This window comes from Pan troglodytes, chromosome 2, assembly GCF_028858775.2.
Source record: "Pan troglodytes isolate AG18354 chromosome 2, NHGRI_mPanTro3-v2.0_pri, whole genome shotgun sequence".
In the NCBI taxonomy this organism is placed as follows: domain Eukaryota; kingdom Metazoa; phylum Chordata; class Mammalia; order Primates; family Hominidae; genus Pan; species Pan troglodytes.
The window spans coordinates 131,302,916-131,325,005 of NC_086015.1; the positions used below are offsets into that span (position 1 = coordinate 131,302,916).

The 22,090-nt window shown below is 49.0% G+C and overlaps 1 protein-coding gene and 1 pseudogene across 1 annotated transcript in view; both read right to left on the minus strand.

Annotated features, from left to right (window-relative positions):
• Positions 1 to 1,809: 1,809 nt before the first annotated feature.
• On the minus strand, positions 1,810 to 1,986 carry LOC112208889 (U2 spliceosomal RNA; annotated as a pseudogene).
• A 5,723-nt stretch (positions 1,987 to 7,709) lies between these two features.
• The window catches only part of RUVBL1 (RuvB like AAA ATPase 1), a 42,789-nt gene continuing 28,408 nt past the window's right edge, over positions 7,710 to 22,090 (minus strand). Inside the window, exons 9-11 of the mRNA NM_001246529.1 lie at positions 14,456 to 14,558; positions 9,236 to 9,327; positions 7,710 to 8,162 (exon numbers count right to left, since the gene is read on the minus strand). Coding sequence (NP_001233458.1) covers positions 8,003 to 8,162; positions 9,236 to 9,327; positions 14,456 to 14,558 — 355 coding nt within the window. The 3' untranslated portion in view covers positions 7,710 to 8,002. The remainder of the gene's footprint in view (positions 8,163 to 9,235; positions 9,328 to 14,455; positions 14,559 to 22,090) is intronic.

Sequence of the window (22,090 nt, forward strand, 5' to 3'; positions counted from 1 at the left end):
GCACCCGCTTCAACTGGCACTCCGCTCCATCCATGGTGCTGCTTTACCACTGCCTCCCTGGACCTGCTGATGCCCTACCCCATACCCCGCCCCCAGCCTGCTCCTGCTGAAGCCAGGCCAGCATGAAGTCCTCAGGAAGGCTGGGATGAGCCTCCCATCTCATTCCTGAGGGGTCTGAGCCCCATGGCCTGGGGAAGAGCAACAGATTCCTGATGAGGGCCAGGGGATGGGCATGTGGCACTGTCCGAGAGTCAGCAAAAGCCCCAACCTGAACTTCAGCACCTACCAATGCCTGGTTCTGGAGAGCCAGGTGTGCCCCTAAGTGGTAGTGCCCACCTCACTCCCCTGCCCCAATCCCTTCTAGGGCCACATTACCCACTCCTTTCCACTCAGCAAACATTATTGAGCCTCATGGGGAAATGGAACAGAAGGTGCCTCTCCTCTTAAAAGCTCATGCCCCAGCAGTAAGGGTTCTGCAGTGTCTGTCAAACCTGTGGGCCTTGTTCCCTCTGCTGTCTGCCTGACAAGGAGCTCCTGTTCATCCTTCAAAGCACAGCTCAATAAGGCTAGAAACATCTAAATGCCCATCGGAGGGGGCTGAATAAATTACAGCAGCTCCTCCCTGTGGAAAGGAACTAGGAGGACATTCTTTATATGTTGAGTTAGAAGAATCTCCAAGACATGCTGTCAAGGAAAAATACAGAAAGCAAGAAACAATAGCGTATGCTACCATTTGTGTTTAAAAGGGGGGTAGGAAGCAACTAATAGACTACATCAGGAAAAGGTGTAGCAATTTCCCATAAAACTAGACATACACTTACCCTACACCCAGCTATTCTACTCCTGGGTATTGAAACCCAAGATGAAAATATATGCCTATACAAAGACTTGTACAAGAATGTTCATAATAGCTGAAAAATAGGGAACAGCCTAGATGGCCATCAACAGGCAAATGGATACATGTGGTGGATCCACAGGGTGGCATTTTACCCAGCAATAAAAAATAACAAACTATCCATACACACAACATTCAGGAAGCTCAAAAGCTAAGTGAAAGAAACAAGTCATGTTGTATGATGCCATTTACATGAAATTCTAGAGCAGGAAAACCTAATCTATTGCAAAAAAAAAAAAAAATTCTAACAGTGGTTGCCTCTAGTGTGTTAGAGATTGGCACAAGGAACTTTCTGGGCAATAGTAATATCCTTCGCTGGGATTTGGGTTTCATTAGTCAGAACTCATGGAGTGCTCCACTTAGGATTTGTACATTTCACTGTATTTTTAACGTTTAAAAATAACCATAAGCAGCCGGGCGCAGTGGCTCATGCCTGTAATTCTGGCACTGTGGGAGGCCAAAGCAGGTGGATCACCTGAGGTCAGGAGTTCAAGACCAGCCTGACCAACATGGAGAAACCCCATCTCTACTAAAAATACAAAATTAGCTGGGTGTGGTGGCATGCGCTTATAATCCCAGCTACTTGGGAGGCTGAGGCAGGAGAATCACTTGAACCCGGGAGGCGGTGGTTGCAGTAAGCTGAGATGGCGCCATTGCACTCCAGCCTGGGCAACAGAAGCGAAACTCCATCTCAAAAAAAAAAAAAAACTTAAAAAACCATAATCAAGTACTGAACTCTAGATAATTATACACATGCTTAACTATTTACAGAGGTTGTTGTATCTGCAACTCACTTTGAAATGCACAGAAGACTGACAAGACTGACTGGCAGGCAGACAGGGGGATGGGCAGTGCAGTGCCTAGACGACAGGGATATGGGGGCTCACCTGCAATCCTTTTTTTTATTCCCCCAAAGGGGGTGCACTATTCCTGGAGGTACTGCAATACCAGGTGGATGCATGGAGTGGAAAGAGCAAGGTCCTATTCCATCTCCCTGCTCCAAAAATCCATTTAACATACTGTCCTCAGATAGCAGATATTAAAGTGATAAGAACACTACACCTGATCTTAGCCAAAGGCTGAGAGGCGATTGCCTGTAATTCTTGCAGTTTTCCATGTGATATGTTTCATAATGAGTGTTGGGAAGGTCCTGTGGAGTGTGTGCTGCCTCACCCAGGTCCTGGCCATCTCTAGAGGAACACACCGGTGTAAGGCAGGCGCTTCCGGAAAGGGAACAGGAGGCAGGGGGCAGGTGTCGAGGGAGGTTTTCACGGTACACGCCTTTGGCAATTTTGCATCAAAAAACTAAGTGTATGCACATTTTTTTTAATTGAAAGCCCAACTCAGCCTTCCCCCACTGCTCCTTCCCCGCATGCACGGGGGGACACACGCCTTCCTCCCTGCCTGCCGGGACTTCAACCTCGCTTGCTGGGAAGTCGCGCACTTTCGTCGCGACTTCCCAAGTCGTGCTGGGTGTGACTTGGAATCTCGGATCCCTGGGCTAGGCCTGGCCACGCCCCCATGGGGGGAGGGGCAGCGCGGCGGGGGCGGAGCCTGAGCCCGAAACGCCACGGGCGCGACTCTGTGCGCGTCCGCCCACACGGGGGCGCTGTGTCCTCGCAAGCTCCCGCGGGGTGCCGCGCGGCCCTGGAAGGCTGTGGTTTTCGAGGGGAAAAGGGAGAGTGGCTGGTCCTGCCTCCGCTGCCGCTTGGCCCTGAGATCCCCACTGCCCACGGGATAGGCCCCAGTCCACCCAGGGCCCCCCCTTCCCCTCGTCTCGCTCTCCTTGGCAGTTCGGGCTTCGTGTCAGTCCCACACTCGCGCCCGGCTGTCCCTGCTGCGCTCCTGTCACTGGCATTGGGAAGCCCTCCGGCCCCCTCTCTGCACACCTGGCACCACACGGCTCCTCCCTGGCGGCAAGTGGGTATTTGGGTTGGGCGAGCCTCTCCCTCCCGATTCCCGAGTTCCGAGTGGGTCCAGGCGGACCAGCGCTCTTCTGCAGGGGCAGTGCCTCAGAGGCAGGTCGCTTCGAGTGGGGATTTGTGCGCTCTGGCGCGGAGGAGGGGGGTGGGAAGCCGGCTCTTGCCCTCGTCACCCGGTGGGGAGCGAGCAGGGCCAACGGTGCGCTGAGAGCGCTCAGGGCGTCCCCAACAGCATGACCCGACCCAGGGACGAAGCTCTGGGGGACGGGACCACTTGCGATGACAGCTAAAGGAGCACAGGGGGGCGGCCGGCATGGAGAGGCGCGGCCGGCATGGAGAGGCGGGGCCGGCATTCCTGCGGGCCTGCCGGGAGGGTGGGGAACCTGGGATTTAGCCATGGGACCTGTGGAAGGGTTTTGGTCGGGGTCCTGACCGTCTAGTCTGGGTTCTCAAAGATGGCTGGGACAGTGGGCAGGCTTGCAAAGACCGAAGAGGCTGGTGGACCTGGTAGCTGAGGCCTAGGCCAGGCAGGGATCGCGGTGGGGAGGTCACAGTAGGTGTGGTCCCTCCTCCCCCCACCCCTCAGGCCTAAGTCACTCAGGCCCTTGTGTCACGGTGGCACCGGGACCTCCACTCACTACATACACACGCGCGCGCGCAGCCCCGTGAAAACCTGCGCCGTGTGCCCCAGACCTGCAGCCCGCATCCCGCCGTGTCCCCCGTTCCCTGCATGCGGCTCCAGTGTAAGTGCAGCGTGCCGTGTGCGGCGTCCCAGCCCGCACCCCGCACCCCACCATGTCCCTCTGGGTGAGGGGTCCGCATGCCCGCGCCCTCCCCGCAGCTGCCGGCGTCCCCATTAATCACGCGGCGCTGACGGCGCTGATCTGCGTGCTGGCGGCGTGACGGTGACGGTGACGGCGGGTGACGGAGCGGGCAATCGGCAGGCGCCCATCGGCCCATCTTATCGCGCCGGCCCAGCCGCCGCCCGCTGCGCGCCGCCCATTGATCGCGCCGGGCCCCTGCCCGGGGGTCAGCGCGGGCCGGGCCGGCCTGACAGCCGCATCCATCGCCGAGACGCGCGCTGATGGCGGCCCAGCCGGCACGGCCTGGCCATTAATCACCATGCCTGCCGCTAAGTGACGGGAGGGGCGGCAGGGCAGCAGGGGACGACAGGCAGCCCCTGTGGCCGGCCCACCCCCTTCACAGTTCCGGGGCCCTGCTGCGTGGCCCGCCCTGCACCCTAAGCTCCCCAGCCCAGGCCTCCCTCACCCCCTATCCTCTTATGGCCTGCTCTCCCCAGAACAAATGGAAGGGGAGTGGCTGCATACTGGAGGAAGCAAGAAAGAGGAACTTCTGTGTGGAGAATGAATGGATGACCACGGATGGAGGGGGTGAACACTGTTCTACCTCCCGAGGGACCTCTTTCCCAGACACCAAATGAGAGCAGGTCTGACCTGACAAACACCAGCACTGGCTGGGACAAGGGGGTGGTCATTTCGCCCCCTCTGGCTGCCTCAGCCCTAGCTGAGCCTCACCCAGGATGGGATGCTAGGGCCCCAGTGAGAAGCAGTGCGTTGTTTCTGTCAGTTGCCCCGTGCTACCCCCTCTGCTCTTGGGCTGTGTGGCCCTGAGCCAGTGCTGGCCCCTCTGGGCTACAGGGCTTTTTCCAAACACAGGGGGATCCTAAGGGATCCAAGTGCCAGCTGTCTGCGATAGGGAGGGGCAGGGCCTAGCAGGCTGCTTCCTCCAGTTTGACAAACTGTGACCTCTTTCCAAGTGGGCCAGGAATCAGGAACTCTTTACTGCCTCTTAGTCTCTTGGGTACCTGATACAGCTACATGTGGGTCACTTCACCAAGTCCTCACATGGGTCTATGGGATATGAACTTCCCACTCACACACCAGGAAACCAAAGACTCATGGGGCTAGGACCAAGGGCCACACAGAGGAGGAAAATGCAATCAATACCATGCCCTGCTGAGCCCCAGAACCCCTGGGTCCCCTCCCACTGCTCCTCTGCCCACAGCCCTCCAGAGCAGGGCCTTCTTGGGGTACCCCAGCTGCTCCGCCCAGGGCTGGCCAGTTTGAGAGATAGAGGTCGACTGGGAGTGCAACCCCAGCCCCCTTCTGTACCCCCATTTTATTACACAAATGGCTAAGAAAGGTTTGCTAACCAAGAAGTCACTCTCTGGTGTGACAGCATGATTCATTTAGTCCTAAAAAACAAACTATCCTACCAATCAATCTGGCAGGTGCAACCCTAAGACATGTGGCAGTAAGAAGGTGTCTGCACTGAGAAAATGAGGCAGGGCACAAGGTGGTTTCCCTGCCAGAGCCAGGGACGCGTCTTTCAAGAGCCCTTCCCAGTCTCACAAGTATCTCTGGGGCCATTAGCACAGGAGACAGGGCGCTGGGATTTATGTGAAAATTCCTCCCTCCCTCTCCTCAGCCACCCAATCAGCTCCCTGGGTGGCACCCAAGAGAGCCTGGGCTGAGAGCCTGGAATATTCAACCACTTCCGATGACCAGCCCCCACCCTGCCTCACTTTAATATTACAACAATTTTTCACACTGGAGCTGAAATAGTACAAAAAATGAGGCTGCTGTAATTGTTGTTAGATTGTGTGTCAGCCTGATAAGATGTAACAAATATTTTCCTCCCCACCAGGGTCTGTTTCCCTCTTAGTAATGGATGGAGAAACTTCTCATAGTTGGTGAGGGATCAGTCATAAAAACTTCGCCTGGAAGATTAATGTAATAATCACAGGCCTTGCTGGAAAAAATAGGAGGAAAATTAAAATAATCCCACCTTCCTACCTATCCAGAACCATCTCCCTCACTTAGGAGCACAGACCAGCGAACTGGGCCATCTCTCTGGGCACCACCTCAGCTAGGATATTTGAGGGGCAGGAACCAGGGGTCTGTGGCCTAGGAAGAGCAAGACCACGGTCCCCTCCTCACCTGGCTGATCTGGATGTTGGTACCTTGGGCAGCCAAAGAAGACTGTGTCCCCACCCGCGGCTGTGAGATCTGCTGTCAGCGCCACTTCCATCTTGCTCCTTAAACACCATGAAAGGCTTGGAGCCCAAGTGAGAGGCCCAGCCAGGGCAGAGGCCTGGTTCTGGTCCTCTAGGTGGGTCACCTTCCCCACACCGGACCCCGCTTCCTTCACCTGCCTGGTACAAAGGTCAGATCTTGACAGCTCCTAGCTGCTGCTAAATGCCAACACAGAAGGAGGCAGTATGGCCCCCAGGAGTTAGGAACACAGGTTCCAAGCAGCCTGATTTCAAATCCTGGTTCCATCTCTCACTAGCTGGCCAAGGGACTTGCCTGAACTGTCCCCTCCTCCTCTGTGGAAGTGGTCTTGGAAGTGGGCTAGCACACCTATCCCAGTCTCACAGGCTACTGTGAAGGCAACATGGAACGCAGAGTGTGAACACAGTCCCTGGTGCAATAAGCTCTTGCTGCATCTCTCTTCTGTTTGTCTAACATGGCTCGAGTGGGGAGGCTAAAGACAAGCGCAGCCTCAGAGGACACTGGCAGCCGGCATGGGCCACACGCACAGCTGACTTCATGAAGGGTCCCACCACCACTGCTGTGCATGCCAGTGTCTCCTCAGGGGCCAGGCCGAGGGAGAAGATTCACTCTGGCAGCAGGGACGACTGGGGCCTCTCAGGCTAGATGGAATCCCCAGCATCATCTCCGCCCCCTCCCACTGTCCCCTTGACATGACTACAGGGGACTGTCCCTAATGGAAGGACAATGCTGCTTGCCCCACAAGGAGTTCATAGTTAGTCTGAACTAAAGCACTGGACCAAGATGACCATCCTAGTCAGCCCTGCCTCCCATATCATAACAGCACGGAGATCCAGTCTGAACTAGCACAAGGAGCAAGTGCTGGGAACAGCGTCTGGGTACTTAGCCCCACCTCAGGCACCACGGAGCCAGCAGGGAAGGACAGGCCTGGCAAGGGCAAGAACGCAGCTCTCATCCTACTGGGAAGGCACATTCCAGTAAGGTGCACTGCCCAGTGCTGCACTTGCCCTTGCTGCTTACTTAGTGGGCGAACCCAGAGATTCGGCCAGAGAGATAGGGACACTTCAGAGGGACATACGGGCCAACTGACAAGAGCTCTCACTGGCCAAAGCTGGCTCAATTTGAGCAACAAAATAAATCTACTAAAGTATACAATGAACTTCCGTAAGTCCATTCTGATACAATCTTCCATGCAGAATCCCAAATTATTTTGGTAAATACTCAGTCCTCTAGAGGTGAGCATAACCCCTGCCATTTAAGTGTGGGCTGCATATAGTGACTTCCTTCCAAAGAATTCAGTATGGAAAGGCAGCAGAGAGTAACTTTACAGTGAGAAGACCCGACAAACATGACCTCAGCCAAAGGGTCAAGCTCACCATCAACGATGAGTCATGTTGCTAGCATGTGATGAGAACCACACATGATACGATGTGATCAGAACCACATTTCACCTCTGTAGTCCTCGTCTCCATAACCCACAATCCCAGTCTACTCATGAGAAAAGCATCAGACAAACCCCAACTGAGGGGTGTTCTACAGAATACCTGATCAGTCCTCCTCAAAACTGTCAGGGTCATCAAGAACAAGGAAAATCTAAGAAAATGTCACAGCCAAGAGGCATCTAAGGAGACATGACAACTAGTTGTAATGGGTTATCCTGGATGGGATCCTGGGACAGAAAAAGGACATTAGGTAAAACTGAGAAAATGTGAACGCAGTATAATAATGCATCGGTATTGGTCATTCACGGTGACAAATGTGCTATCTGATGTAACATGTTAACAAGAAGGGAAACTGGGTACAAGATACATGGGAACTCCCTATTGTATGTTCACAATGACTCTGTACATCTAAAACTGTTCTGAAAAGTTTATTTTTAAAAAACTTAGACAGAGAGAGAGAGAGAGAGAGAATCAAAATAACCTATGAAGATTTATAGAAAACACACCAGGTAAGGAAGGGTTCTTTCAAAGCAACCACAGGAACAGTTACGATAACTTAAAAAGAAATGCTTTCCACACTGAACTGACAGCACTGCAGACCACGCCTGAGTGGGGACGGCAGCCCCAAGCCCAGGGGCAAGCGCCCACAGGCCGGACCCAGGCCAGGCACACCTGGGGAGTCTCTTGCTGCTGAAAACCTCAGCCATCTCACTTCATGTACTTATCCTGCTGGTCAGCCAGGATTTTGGCGGAGGACTTGGCATCATAGAAAAGTTCACTGATCTCTTCGACATGCTCTTTCTCAATGCTGTCCTTCCCGTTGATTTTAGCAAGCAAGTTGGCCGGGGTCAGCAGCTGCACTGAGTACCTAGAGTGGACAGGGGCCAGGGCTGGAGTGAAACTGGGGCCACTGAAGAAAGCCCCTTCCCCCCACATCAGTAGGCAGCACTGGCACCAGGAGCAGAGCCCAGTGCTAGGCTTGTGCCAGCTGCTACGAACACAGAAAAGGGGAGACAAAGTTGTCACTTCTCAGAGAGCTGCAGTCATTATCCCATCAGAGAGGGTCCAGGAGCCACCAAGAAGACTTAAGTGCTATTCCCCAAATCTTTAGTACAGTCTACAAATCCTCCAGTAGGAAGTAATGTCACTGCTACTGGAAAAGGACTGCAAATTTAGATGTATACAGGTGTCCGACAGATAGGGATATTTAACATGGCAGGGAAATGAAAACATAGCCAGCTGGAAGTACATGCCCATCCAAAGGCATGAAGACTCTGCCGTTTTAAAAAGTACCCCTTCATCCAAACCTCACAGCTTGCATTTCTGCCTTCAACCTCAGGAGCAAGAACTGACTCAAGGGATGTAGGGAAGGGCTGAGGACTGTGAAGCAATGATTTTACAATGAGTCAGGCCACTGTGAAGGGACATGCTCTGCCGGTCCTGCGTTTGAGCCGCTGGAGAACAATTAGGAGAACTGTCTATGTCTGCGCTCCTCCCTGGCTCTCCATATCCACCACCCAGACATTTTCTATTTGCTTGATGGTTAAATAAATCAAAAAAGTTAAAGATTTACCAGGCCTCATAACACCACCGGGAGAACAGGAGCCAGGGCCCTGGCTAATGAGCTGCCACATGGTCCCTGCTCTCTAGTTCTGTGCATCTTCTCTGCCACAACAAGGCCCAGGGTCAAAGCACTCTCCACCAGAGGGGAGCATCTGCTGCAGGACATGGGGACTTCACCCTTACTCTAGCTTGTTAAAAACCATCAGATAGGTCCTCTGCATTTGAAACTCAAGTGCCCTGGCACCCATCGCGCCAGGAAGAGCGGATGGATAGAGTCCCATGCCCTAGGAAGGGACCTGCCTTTATTGTCCAGAATGACCCCAGCGAGGGCCCTGGCTGTGCTGGGGAGGCCCCGGCAGGCCCAGGGTACCGGCTCACCTCAGTGTGGTCTTGGTGCCAATCTCCCCCAGGTGGTTCAGTGCCTCCTCACTGATGTTGATTCCTTCCGTCTGGGCACGGATTTTAATGATCTTTTAAAGGATAAAAAACATGATCAACAGTGACTGACCTCAAGTGCCCCATTTCTAAAGTGCTTTAAAGACAATGTTGCTCAGATTTCTCACTGTGCAGCATAAGAGAAACTGAGACCTGGGTTGGTGGGCAGGGAGCCAATGCCTGCCCAGCACTGCCGGCCCGGCACCCTCCAGGAGGCATGTGCGGCCCCGCAGTATGCATGAATAGCATCACGGCCAGTGTGCTGTATTCAACTGACTCAAGTGTGCCTGGTGCCCAAGGAGGTATGCAGCTTCCCAAGTGGCTCACTCTTGCCTCCATGTCCTCCCGTCCTCTGTCCCCAGGCAGAGAACTGGGGCCTCTTCTAACCTACCCTGGGCTCCTGCAAGGGCTCTAACCTTCCTCTCCAGCATGGGCACTACTGCCTACAAGCACTCAGGCAAGAAGGGACATTTTTTATTTGCTTGATAAATATGATGGTTAAATAAATCAAAAAAGTTACTTTTAAAGATTTACCAGGCCTCATAACATCACCGGGAGATATCTTATCTATCAAGAAGAGGCTGACGCTTGTTGCAGTTTGAAGATCTTGGTAGAGTTGGAGGGGAGGCTGGCTGGCGGCGGGGATGCTGTAACACGGTGGACCAGGATCCTGCAGGCGTACCAGCACTGAGTGATAAGGGGCAGCCAGGATAATGATGTTGTGTGTTGTGGAGCTGAGATAACTGCAGGACTTCGAGCCGCATATAATACAGGAATTTTTCACTTTGGCAGCTTCGTAAACAAGATATCAAGAAGCCCTTGTTGAAATTAAAGCCATAAAAGCACACCCAGTGTAGAGGCACAGGAGCTGGGAAAGACTGAGTCCCAGCTTCAGCCTTCCAGGAGGGAGGAGAGCCAGAGGTTTACTGAGGTGGCCACATCAAGCCTCGCCTGTCAGCTCTCCAGGCTGGGACCCTGTGGGCAGGAGCTGCAGGGGGAGCCCAGTCTCTGATGATCGTGGTTGGGCTCGGGGGACAGCACATCGGCTGCCCACAGATGGGAAAGGCCTTGGAAAGCCCCAGCAGGCCAGAGCGGCTGCGATGAGCCAGGTGAGGGTGAAGTGCTTGGCCAGCAAACACCCTGGGGAGGCAGCCCCTCCACCCGCGGCCACCACTGCTGCAAGGTGTTGTCTGCAGTCTTCCCTTTTCTCAAGACAGGCTCAGAACTCAGATCCTTGTACGAAACGTCCTGATTTTGGCCGGACACAATGGCTCACGCCTGTAATCCCAGCACTTTGGGAGGCCGAGGCAGGTGGATCACCTGAGGTCTGGAGTTTAAGACCAGCCTGACCAACATGGCGAAACCCCATCTCTACTAAAAAGACAAAAATTAGGTGGGTGTGGTGGCGTGTGCCTGTAATCCCAGCTACTCAGGACACTGAGGCAGGAGAATCGCTTGAACCCGGGAGGCGGAGGTTGCAGTGAGCTGAGATTGCACCGTTGCACTCCAGCCTGGGCAACATGAGAGAAACTCCATCTCAAAAAAAAAAAAAAGAAATGTCCTGATGTCTAGATGTCAGCAACTTGTTCAAACATTTCACAAACACTGCATAGGCCACATGAAACGTATCTGCTGGGCTCATGGGTGAACTGCCAGGGTGTGAGCTCCACTGAAACAATCTTAGCTTGTGCAGGAGGGGCTTCACTGTCTGAAATCCAAAGCTAAATGCAGCTGGGCAAAAAGGGGCCCTCTGAAGTTACTGGATGGTACAAGGACAACCAAGAAAAGGAGCTGGGAGGGACTCACAACAGAACTCCCCTCTGAACACAGCTTCAAGGTAAAAAGGGCTTCTCACTCACAGCTGGGACTGAGGAAACCACCAGGTCTTGCCAAGAAAAATGTCCCCAGATGACCTTCTGAAACTCCAGGGAGATGTAAATATTGAATCCTGGAGCCTGGTCATAGGAGACAGCTTAAGCCTAAGTGCCTCGCCTTCAGTGAGATGCACTGAATCTGTGGCTCAGCTTCCAGAATGTCAGGGACACTCTGCTCTCTCTCTCTCACTAGAGAGAGCAGCAGGTCAGAGCAATCGTGAGAGCGTCTGTCTCAGGCTGCTCGAAAATGGACAGTTCATAAATGAGATCTTTAATCATTTAATAACCTGCAGGGATAGTTTATGAGGGTGTCGGCTTGGATTGCAGAGTACACAAGTTACATTGAGTTTGTTTAAAAACCTAGCCCCAGGCTCCAGTAAAAATGCTGAGGTTATCGCCTGGGCCAGCAGGAACAAAGCCACGAGTCCTGAGAGAAAGCCTGAGGAGAGGCCCTCCTGACTGAGCCAAGACAGCCCCAGCCCAGAGTTGGCCTGGCAAGTCACTGTCCTAGAAGCACAGTGCAGAACATTCCAGACTGTTTGGGCCAGGAGCTCTGGGTTCGAATGGCGGCAGCAAGGGTGAACTAGCTCTGAGTGGCAGTCCTGGCTCTGCTGCTTACTCTCCACATAGCCACAGGACCCTCGTTCTTGGAGCCTCCAACACTGGCTATTGCGAAGCTGTTGTATGTTGTACGTAGAGGACCCTAGAGGGTACCTATGAAGCACACAAAGCTATGAATACAGTAATAACAACAGCAATGGGAAGGATGGGAGGGCCCGTTATTGCCAATACCTCACAAATCCTAATGACAATCTTGCAAAGGAGGGAGGAGATGTTCCATTTAACAGAGAAGGTGAAGGCTTGGTGAGATGCACCAAATTGCTCAAGTCATTCAGTAGGCAAATGGTGTCTCTGGCCCTGAACACATCTGTGCTGGGCTGCCTTTTTTGGCAGGACACATGGGGTTTTGGACCCAACAGTAAGGTGCTATGTCCCGCAATAAGAATGGGCCAGTTTTCCAAGAATTGCCTGGGACTCTGTTTCTGCTTCTGCCTCCATTCAGTGAATGCCTTGGCTTCAACCTGGCAGTCACCCTTGCAAGTCACCTGGCAAGACGCCCTTACGTGGCAATGAGGCCCCCGGCCATTGACACCATCTCCTAGGTAACATATACAATTGCTACTATGAACCATAACTGCTTCAGTAATTTGCCAATGCTGGTTACAAAGGGAGATCTGTGACTCTCCTGATGCATCTCCACAGCACTCCTGCATGCGGTAAGAGATGCTGGCAGGCCCAGGCTGGGCCTCCAGCCACAGGAGAGCAGCGGAAGTGCCAGGAAAGGCCCAGGAGAGGCCCTGACTGCTCCAAAGGAAAGGTCCTGCTCACAAACTGCCAGAGGAAAGCCACCTCATGAATCCTAATGACAATGAGATGAGAGATTTCTAGCAGGAGGGAAGCTGGGTGGCACGGTGATTAAGAATACGGGTTTCCGGATCAGAAAGCCTGGATTACAGCCAGTCCCGTTACCTGCTAGCCACTGACTAATGTTATGAACTTGGGTGAATTAGTTACCCTAGGTCGCAGTGTCCTCATCTGTCTTTTTTTGAGACAGGGTCTCACTCTGCTGGAGTGCAGTGGCACCATCACAGCTCACTGCAGCCTCGACCTCCTGGGCTAACGCGATCCTCTCACCTCAGCCTCCCAAGTAGCTGGGACTACAGGCACACACCACCATACCTGGCTAACTTTTTGATGTTTTGGTGAGTAGGGGTGTCACTATGTGGCCCAGGCTGGTCTCAAACTCCTGAGCTCAAGTGACCCTCTAGCCTCAGCCTCCCAAAGTACTGGGATTACAGGTGTGAGTCACCATGCCTGGGCAATGTCCTCATCTTTTAAAATGGCAATGACAGTAGTTCTCCCTGCCTCATGGGTTACTGGGGATCAAATGGAATAAACTGGCCAGGCATGTCCTGCTCAACACGATGCTCAACAAAGATGCCATGCTCTGGTGAAAAGACAAGGTCCAGGCAAAGCACATCGAGATGTCACTGCAGCCCCAGTCTGCTCAGCATCTCCAACCATGGCTGCATGCCAGAGCCCATAAGAAGAGAACATTTGGGGCAAAGGTGGGCAGGGCAGAGGAAAGAGCACAGCACACGCTGCCTCGGAGACACCAATTCAGGGTATGTACCACTGAAGATGGCCTGGGCTCTACAGGGCACTGCCTGGCTTTGCATCCTGCACTTACAGCTCCATGACTCAAATGTAAAAAATAAAATAGATGGTGATCACATGGAATACCTGGAAATACCATGAAGGTGACTAGAAATTCCTAGTCCAATGGTATTCCTATGCTTGGCACATAGTTGTGCTCTAGCTCCAAACCAAGCAAGAGGCAATTCCTACAGGGACAACTGGGACTGTGGCCCTTTGGATAAAGCCCACGCTCATACATCCCTGTCGTCTCCCAACTCAGCCTAACCCAGATTCAGCTCACGCAGACTTCAGGGCATGCACCGTGTGCCAGCCACTGAGCTAGATGCTTCTACGGGTCCTCCAATGAAGCCTCTTATTATATGATCAGTTTCACAAACTCCCTCCTTCAGATGCTCTTCTAAGCGGTATGATGCTGTCTCGCCATCACCTCTGTGGACTTGGCAGAAGCCCTCAAGGACTCTATTGCAAAGCCACAGACCTGCCCAGGGGCGGCCTCCAAAGCTGCCGAGAAACTTGTCATGCTGTTTACAGCAGACAGGCTCTGCTAGGACACAAGCACTGGCCTCTTCCAGGTCAGGGTGGCTACATTCTGTACCCTGCTGGAGCTGGCTTGCTGTTGGTTCAGGTAGAACAGCGAGCCTGGCCTTGTCCTCTGAGTAGAAAAGGCCACAGGCATAGTCTGGCCTGGTCACCAAAAGGCTATCACTAAATCATATTTTATTGCTTCCTTTTTATAGAGCTGGTAGCCTCCCTAATGGCTATCATCATGTTGATTTTTTCACTATCTTTTTCCTAAAGCTTATCAAAGGGGGAACAGCAGAAAAGCGAACAGCCAAGACAGGGAGCTGAGCTTCTGTTGACACTTGGGGCAATGTCTAGTTAGACCAATCCATCTTTCAGATGGGGAGACTGAGACTCTGGAGTAATGTGACTTGCTCGAGGCCAGTAGCTAAGTGGTGAGATGGTGAATGGCAGCCAGATCCAAGCCGCAGATACCTTTCTGCACAGCCACCAGTGAACACTGGGAGAAAATGAGAGAAGAGAGCAGGAGGGAAGAAGGGAGGCTCACCTGTTTCATTTCCTGCGGAGTATACAGCATGGTCCGGATTATCATCACTCGGTCCAGAAGGTCAAGAGGGATGCCGTGAGGGGATGTGATGTCCTCAGTGCCTCTGTAAGGGGCAAAATTAATCCCATCACCTAAGCCTCTGTTAGACAAGAAACGACACTGGAAATACAGATCCAACACTCACACCACAAGCAGCTGGCTAGGCAGCCTAAGAATCAGAGCCAGGACCAGAGTAAACAGACTAACCTCCAGTGGCATAAAAACAACTTCAGGCTAGGCGCAGTGGCTCACACCTGTAAATCCCAACACTTTGGGAGACAGAGGCCTCCCAAAGATCACCTGAGGTCAGGAGTTCAAGAACGGCTGGCCAACATGTTGAAACCCCGTCTCTACTAAAAATACAAAAATTAGCTGGGCATGGTGGTGCACACCTGTAATCCCAGCTACTCAGGAGGCTGAGGCATGAGAATCACCTGAACCCGTGAGGCAGATGTTGCAGTGAGCTGAGAGTGTACCACTGCACTCCACCCTGGGTGACAGAGTGAGACTCTGTTCCAAAAAGAAAAAAAAAAAAAAAACCAACTTCTTTATCTTGGTAATCATCAATATCATAGGAAAACTGGGAAGGAGGAAAAAAAATAACTAAAATCATACTCAAAAATAATCATCTAGATACTTGCCAAACATTCATATATAAACAAATTATATAGTATAATATATAGTATATACTATATTATAGTATATACTAATTATACTCTATAGTATAATATATAGTATATACTAATTATGCCCTATAGTATAATATATAGTATATACTAATTATACTCTATAGTATAATTTTACAAATTATACTAAGTATGCAAGTTTTTTTTGTTTTTTTTCATGTTGCTTCAGTCTTCTTGTTTTGTTTTGTTTTTGAGACTGGGTCTTGTTCTGTGGCCCAGGCTGGAGTGCAGTGACATGATTCTAGCTCACTGCAGCCCTGGACTCCTGGGCTCAAGGGCTCCTCCCACCTCAGCCTCCCGAGTAGCTTGGAGTACAGGCGTGAGCTACTGCACCTGGCTTGCAACAGTCTTAATAATTATGTTTAATATTTACTTAACAATCCATTAAATATTTTACTTAACCCAAATTGTTGAGCATTTAGGTAGTTTCCAATTGTTGCTATTATTTTTATTGATATTTTGATAATTTGATGCATACAGCCATAAGCATTTCCTTAGCAACTGTTGTAGTGCTTGACAGAACCCTGAATAGCTACTTGAATGAATAACTATCCTAATTTATACAGCTACACATGAGTTATCTAATCTCACAGGATCATAGCACTACTGAGTATTCTCATTCTGAAATATTTTGCTATTTCAACAGTTTAGAAAAAGAGGGAAAGGTAACACCTTAAGTTTGCATTTCTTTGATTACTAATGAGGCATTTGAATGTATTCCCTTATATATATTATTTTACTTCTTTTTGAGAAGGGTCCAATCCCATCTTTTGCCTATTTTTCTCTTGAACCCTTAGCCAAGCCATAGGAATAACAGCCCAGGGAGGAACCTTGCCAACCCACCAGACCCTGAGGTGCCCTGCGCAGCCACTGGTGGCACATGGGGCCAGCCTTCAGCTAGTGTTTGGAGGGCCCAAGTGCTGTAGGCTTCTGCCTTGGCCTCTGGGGGTCATAACAGCAGAAAGGCTACACTTCTGGCATTCTTAAACTTGTGCAGGATTGTACAGTCTATGGTTATAAGTAATCAGTATAACAAAGAATTAGTCATGTCAACTGGATTTGTTAGTATCTGAATATTTGGTTTCAAAAACAAGTAAGCATGCTAAAAATTTAACTTTAGTAAAAATAAAATCTACCTGTTTAAATTCTATCCAGTTGAGGTATAAAAATGCATATTTATGACTGCAAAAATAAAATGCAAACAAAATACATGCTAGCACAGGATGAACCCTGAAAACATGCAAAGTGAAATAAGCCACCGACAAAAGAACAAATATTTTCTGGTTTCTTTATAGGAAATATCTATAGTAGGCAAATTCATAGAGACAGAAATTAGCGAGGCCTGGTGGTGTGTGCCTGTAATCCCAGCTACTCCGGAAGCTAAGGCATGAGAATCGCTTGAGCCCAGGAGGCAGAGGTTGCAGTGAGCCAAGACTATGCCACTGCACTCCAGCCTGGGTGACAGAGTGAGACCCTATCTCAAAAAAAAAAAAAAAAACACAGAAATAAATGAGACGTTACCAGGACCTGAGGGGAGGAAGGGTTGGGACTTCATGCTTAATGGTTACAGAGTTTCTGTTTTTGAGGTGATGAAAAAGTTTTGGAAATAGTGGTGATGGTTTTAGAAATAGTGGCGATGGTCATGCCACCCTGTGAATGTCATTAATGCCAATGAATTGTACACTTAAAAATGGTTAAAATGGCAAATTTTATGTTACACACATTTTACCACAATAAAAACAATTCAAAAAGAGAATAAAATGCTACATTAATGAATTGTTAAATCTAATGTAAAAAAATTAAAATCAGCCGGGCGCAGTGGCTCACGCCTGTAATCCCAGCACTTTGGGAGGCCGAGGCTGGCAGATCATGAGGTCAGGAGATTGAGACCACGGTGAAACCCCGTCTCTACTAAAAATACAAAAAATTAGCCGGGCGTGGTGGCGGGCGCCTGTAGTCCCAGCTACTTGGGAGGCTGAGGCAGGAGAATGGCGTGAACCCGGGAGGCGGAGCTTGCAGTGTACCGAGATCGTGTCACTGCACTCCAGCCTGGGTGACAGAGTGAGACTCCGTCTCAAAAAAAAAAAAATTAAAATCTTCAAAGTAAATATGGAAACAAACTAATAGGAAATACAAGTATTAAGTTAACTTTAGAGAAAACTTATCTTTTTCCAGCAATGAATGTCTTTTTTAAATTAAGAATTATGAAATTCTATCATGATTCAAATCTCAGTATTTGGTGTGCCTGGAACTTTCACATTAGGCAAAATAACCTTTTAAAACTACATTTAATTTTTAGTTTTTAAATTCTATTTAGGCCATAAGTGTTTTTTAAGTCTTATTTGAGAATTCTTCTGGTAATTTTGAGGAAATCCTAAGATCTCAATTTTGCCACATTAAAATATCCCAAGGACAAAAATATCCAAAATTCTACACCACCCATGATAAATCACAACAAACATAAAAAGTTTAAAGAAGAAAAGGTTAGAGAAAAATAAAGTACTCCCAAATCAAACTTCACAAGAACAGAATTTATAGAAATGCATTAATAACATTTCTTATAGTTTTTAAAGTCTATTAAAAGGCTACCAAGTGGTAAAAAGGAATTTGAGGAGAAAAACAAAAGAAAAGGCTGCTGAGGACTGCTAAGCATTTTTCAGGAATTAAAGACCAAACATTTCTGAGATTTGTCCAAGCTATGAATCTGAAGTAGAAAGTTTCTTCTAGAAACCATATTAGTGGGAGACAGTTCTAGTCAGTGATGCTGCTGAGTGGGCTGGCTGAGTGGAGCCCTCATGTGCCAGCAGCGGTGCTGGGCCATGTGCTGACCTCAGCAGGAGCTGGGGGAACAGGGGGTGGGGAGGATCACAGTTTAACAAGGCAGCCATAATGGTAATGTTATAAAACTGCTAATAAGAAGCTGGATAATAATTACATTTTGGTAAATCTGCAGATTTATTCTTGCATCTTAGAAGTTCATTTCTGGCTTTGGCCTCAGTCTACTATTAATTTTAACATTTTACCATTCAGCAATTGTCCAAACTCGGCCATTAGTGAGCTTCCTCCAGATAGACAGTTTGGAGCTATGAAGCCACAGACCCAAATCTCCTTGGAATCCAATACAGCGTATCTATAAAAGCAAGACAAATGTACTTCTGGAAAAGTATCCTATAGATATACCACCACATGTGCAACATGGCTGACTCATTTGTGACTACTTTCCTCTTACAATAACTGTGACACTGTGGATGTTTTGGACCAAATTAACTCTTTTTGAAGGGCTGTCCTATGCACTCCAGGATGTTCAGCATCATCCTTGGCCTCTACCCACTAGATGCCAGCAGCACTTCTGAGTCATGTTAAGTAAAAATGTCTCCAGACATTGCTACATGTCCCCAGCGGAACAAATTTGCCCCTGGTTAAGAATCACTACATAAATGCTTCTTTATGTAATCCTGTAACTACAGGGACACGGATAACACAAAGCTTTTCTGCTGACAGAAAGCACAGTAAAAACACCTCTCTGGGTAATGCGATGGGTAACTCACCTAATATCCACTTAACCTTGGCTCAGTGGACACACAGTAAGAGTGCTAAAAAGACAGCCATTTGATTTTCTGATGAGGCTGCCAAAACAATTCAATAAAAAAAGAACAGTCTTTTCAACAAATGGTTCTGGGACAACTGGATATTCACATGCAAAATAATGAAGTTGGACCAACCCCTTCCTTATGCCCTACATGAAAATTAACTACAAATGGATCATAAACCTACATATAAAAGCTGAAACTATAAAACTCTTAGGAGAAAACACAGGCATAAACCTTTGTGATTTTAGATTAGGCAATGGGTTCTTAGATACGAAACCAGAAACACAAACAACAAAAGAAAAAACATAAATTGGACTTCACTGAAATTTAAAACTTCTGTGTGTCAAAAGACACTATCAAGAAACTGAAAAGACAACCCAAAGAATAGGATATTTATAAATCATATATAAATGATAAAGATCTAGTATCCAGAATATATAAAGAACTCTTACAATTCAACAACAGAAAGACAAAGAACCTGAATAAAAAATGGGCAAAGGATGTGAATAAACATTTCTCCAAAGACAATATACAAATGGCCAATAAGCACATGAAAAGATGCTCAACATCCTTAGTCGTTAAGGAAATGCAAATCAAAACCACAATGAGATATTACTTCATTACCCACTAGAATATCTATAATCAAAAAGACAGACAAGTGTTGGCAAGAATGTGGAGAAATTGGGACCTTCATCCATTGCTGGTAGGAATGTCAAATGATGCAGCTGGCTTTGGAAAACAGCTGGCAGTTCCTTGAAAGGTTAAACAGTTACCACTGGATCCAGCAATTCCACTCCTAGGTACATAACCGAAATAAATAAAAACCATGTCCACTTAAAAATGTTGTACATAGGCCAGGTGTGGTAGCTCACAGTAATCCTAGCAGTTTGGGAGGCTGAGGCAGGAGGATCCTTGGAGCCCAGGAGTTCAAGACTTGAACAAAGTGAGACCCCATCTCTACTTTAAAAAAAAAAAAAGAAAAAGAAAAAGAAAGAAAGAAAAAAAAAAGTTGTACACAAATGTTCAGAGCACCATTATTCATAATAACCCAACAACCCAATGTCCATCAACTAATGAATGGTTAAATAAGATACACTATTAAATATTCCATATAATAGAATACTATTCAGCTGGAAAAAGAAATAAGTACTACGCATGCTACAGCATCATGCTAAGTGAAAGAAGCCAGTCACAAAAGACCAGATTATATGGTGCTATTTATACAAAATTTCCAGAAAAAGCAAATCTATAGAGACAAAATTGATTAATGGTTGCCAGTGGATGGGGGTAAGGGTGCAGAAGGGGACGATGACTGTTGATGGGTATAGTTTCTTTTTGGGGTGATGAAAATGTTCTAAAATTGACAGTGGTGATGGTTGCACAACTCTGTGAATACACTAGAAATCACAAAAAAAATTGTATTTTATATGAATTATGTCTCCATAAAGTTGTTTTTTTTTTTTTTTGGGAACACTATCTGCCACAGGGTTACACTGAGCAGAGACCATACTGTTTCTTAAATCTTGATGCTTTGGTGCAACAAAGTGACTTTCAGTGAGAAACTCCTACAAGAACTCCTAATCCCAGGGAGCTATACCTCAATATGAAGAGAAAATCTCCCAGTTTTCAAGCTGGGATCAGTGCTGGGCTCTCATCTAACAGTTCAGGATCCTGAGCCTGGAAGGAAAGGGACTTCTTATGGTGGCAAGTTAGGGAGGAGCCAGGCAAGAAGGCAACAGAGCTTTGCCTCCCTGTCATCCATGGATGGACCCTTCCCAGAAGGAGCCTGGAGCATCAAGAGGACCAGGGACAGGTGCTTCTTCTAGAACGGCTCCCACATCAGCTGTCCACAGGGAGAGGTGACCTAAAGGACTTGGGGGCTGCTCGTCAAGGTCAGGAGGGGCTATAAAGAGGCTTCATGCCTTGCTGGGTTCTCAGAGATCCCTGAGGCCAAGCCATGTCCACAGAGCAGACCAGGCAGGGGCATGAAATCAGCTTCCAAGAGGGCAATACTCTAGGGCTGGCCTGGGTGACAACTTTGCACTCACTTTTTCTACTCTTCACATAATTCTGCAAAAAAGGTGCTGATATTCCCATTTCCTGATGAGGATGGTAAGATTCAGAGAGGTCAAGGAACTCGCCTGGGTCATGAGCTTCCACATGACTCCAATGCCTGTAATTTTTCCATGTGGGAACCAGGCTAGTGCTGAAATTCATGCTCCATAAAACACAATGGCCATCAGAGAGTGGGCTCACTTCTGAGGCTCAATCCACAAGGGTCATTTACACAGGGAGGAGTGAGCGGCAAGAAGCCAAGAGGGAGCGTACACTACCTGGGAAAGAACACTCCTAGGAGGCTGTATTTTCACGGCAATCTGTTGTCAGCATCCAACAGTTCCCCACTGCCACCTCCAGGCAGCACCCCGTCAAAGCTCCATCCCCGCTCACAGCCCAGGGTCCACTGGGAAGCGGTGTGGGAGAGCAGTGAGAGCATGGAGTTTGGACCCAGACGTTCCTCTGGGCTCAGGTTCCAGTGGCAACACTTTCTAGCCTATGGCCTGGGCAGGTAACCTCCCATTTGAGTCTGGAGATAACCTCAACTGCTCACAGGGTTGTCAGGGTGTCCTGGGAGGACATGAGATGGCCCATGTAGAGTGCTCTGTATAGTTTCTGACACACAGGAAGCCCTCAGTTAGTCACCTCCCTTCCCCCTCTCTTTCCTTCGGAGCTCTAGAGATCAGATGTGGTTCTGGGGGGTAAGGAAGCCCTGTAGTTCCCCTCTAGGGGTGGAGTCTGTGGGAAGCATATCAGATGGCTATTATTGTTGGCTATTACTTTTTTCATTACCATGTTGACATTATTATCACCACTACAACAAATTTCCTACTAGAACATAGTGCCAAAATTCTCTTCCAAAGCAAACAACCGAATCTGCGTTACCTGAGCCGACCTGCCTAAAGATCCATGTTCTGAGTGTCTTCCTTACTTGAGTAACTACAGTCTAGCAAGGAGTCTCCACAACCTCTAGCAGCCCTTGATCAAATCAGCCCAGATGGGGCTGGGGCCAAATCTCCCGGGTCTCAGGCTGACCAGAGCTTTGTCTCCACTGAGCAGGTTCTGAGATCAAGGCCACCTTTCTGTGCGCCTTAGTCCTGAGTGGGATGGGACTGAGAGACCTTACTTCTGGGGACGAGAGATGCCAGGCTCTGCAGGTATGGGCTGGGCTGGGTTCCCTACTGTGGAGGGAGGGAAGCCTATTAGCAGAGCTCCCCAGCAGGGGGCACCATCTGTCCAAGGCTGAGCCCTTTCACCAACTGCAC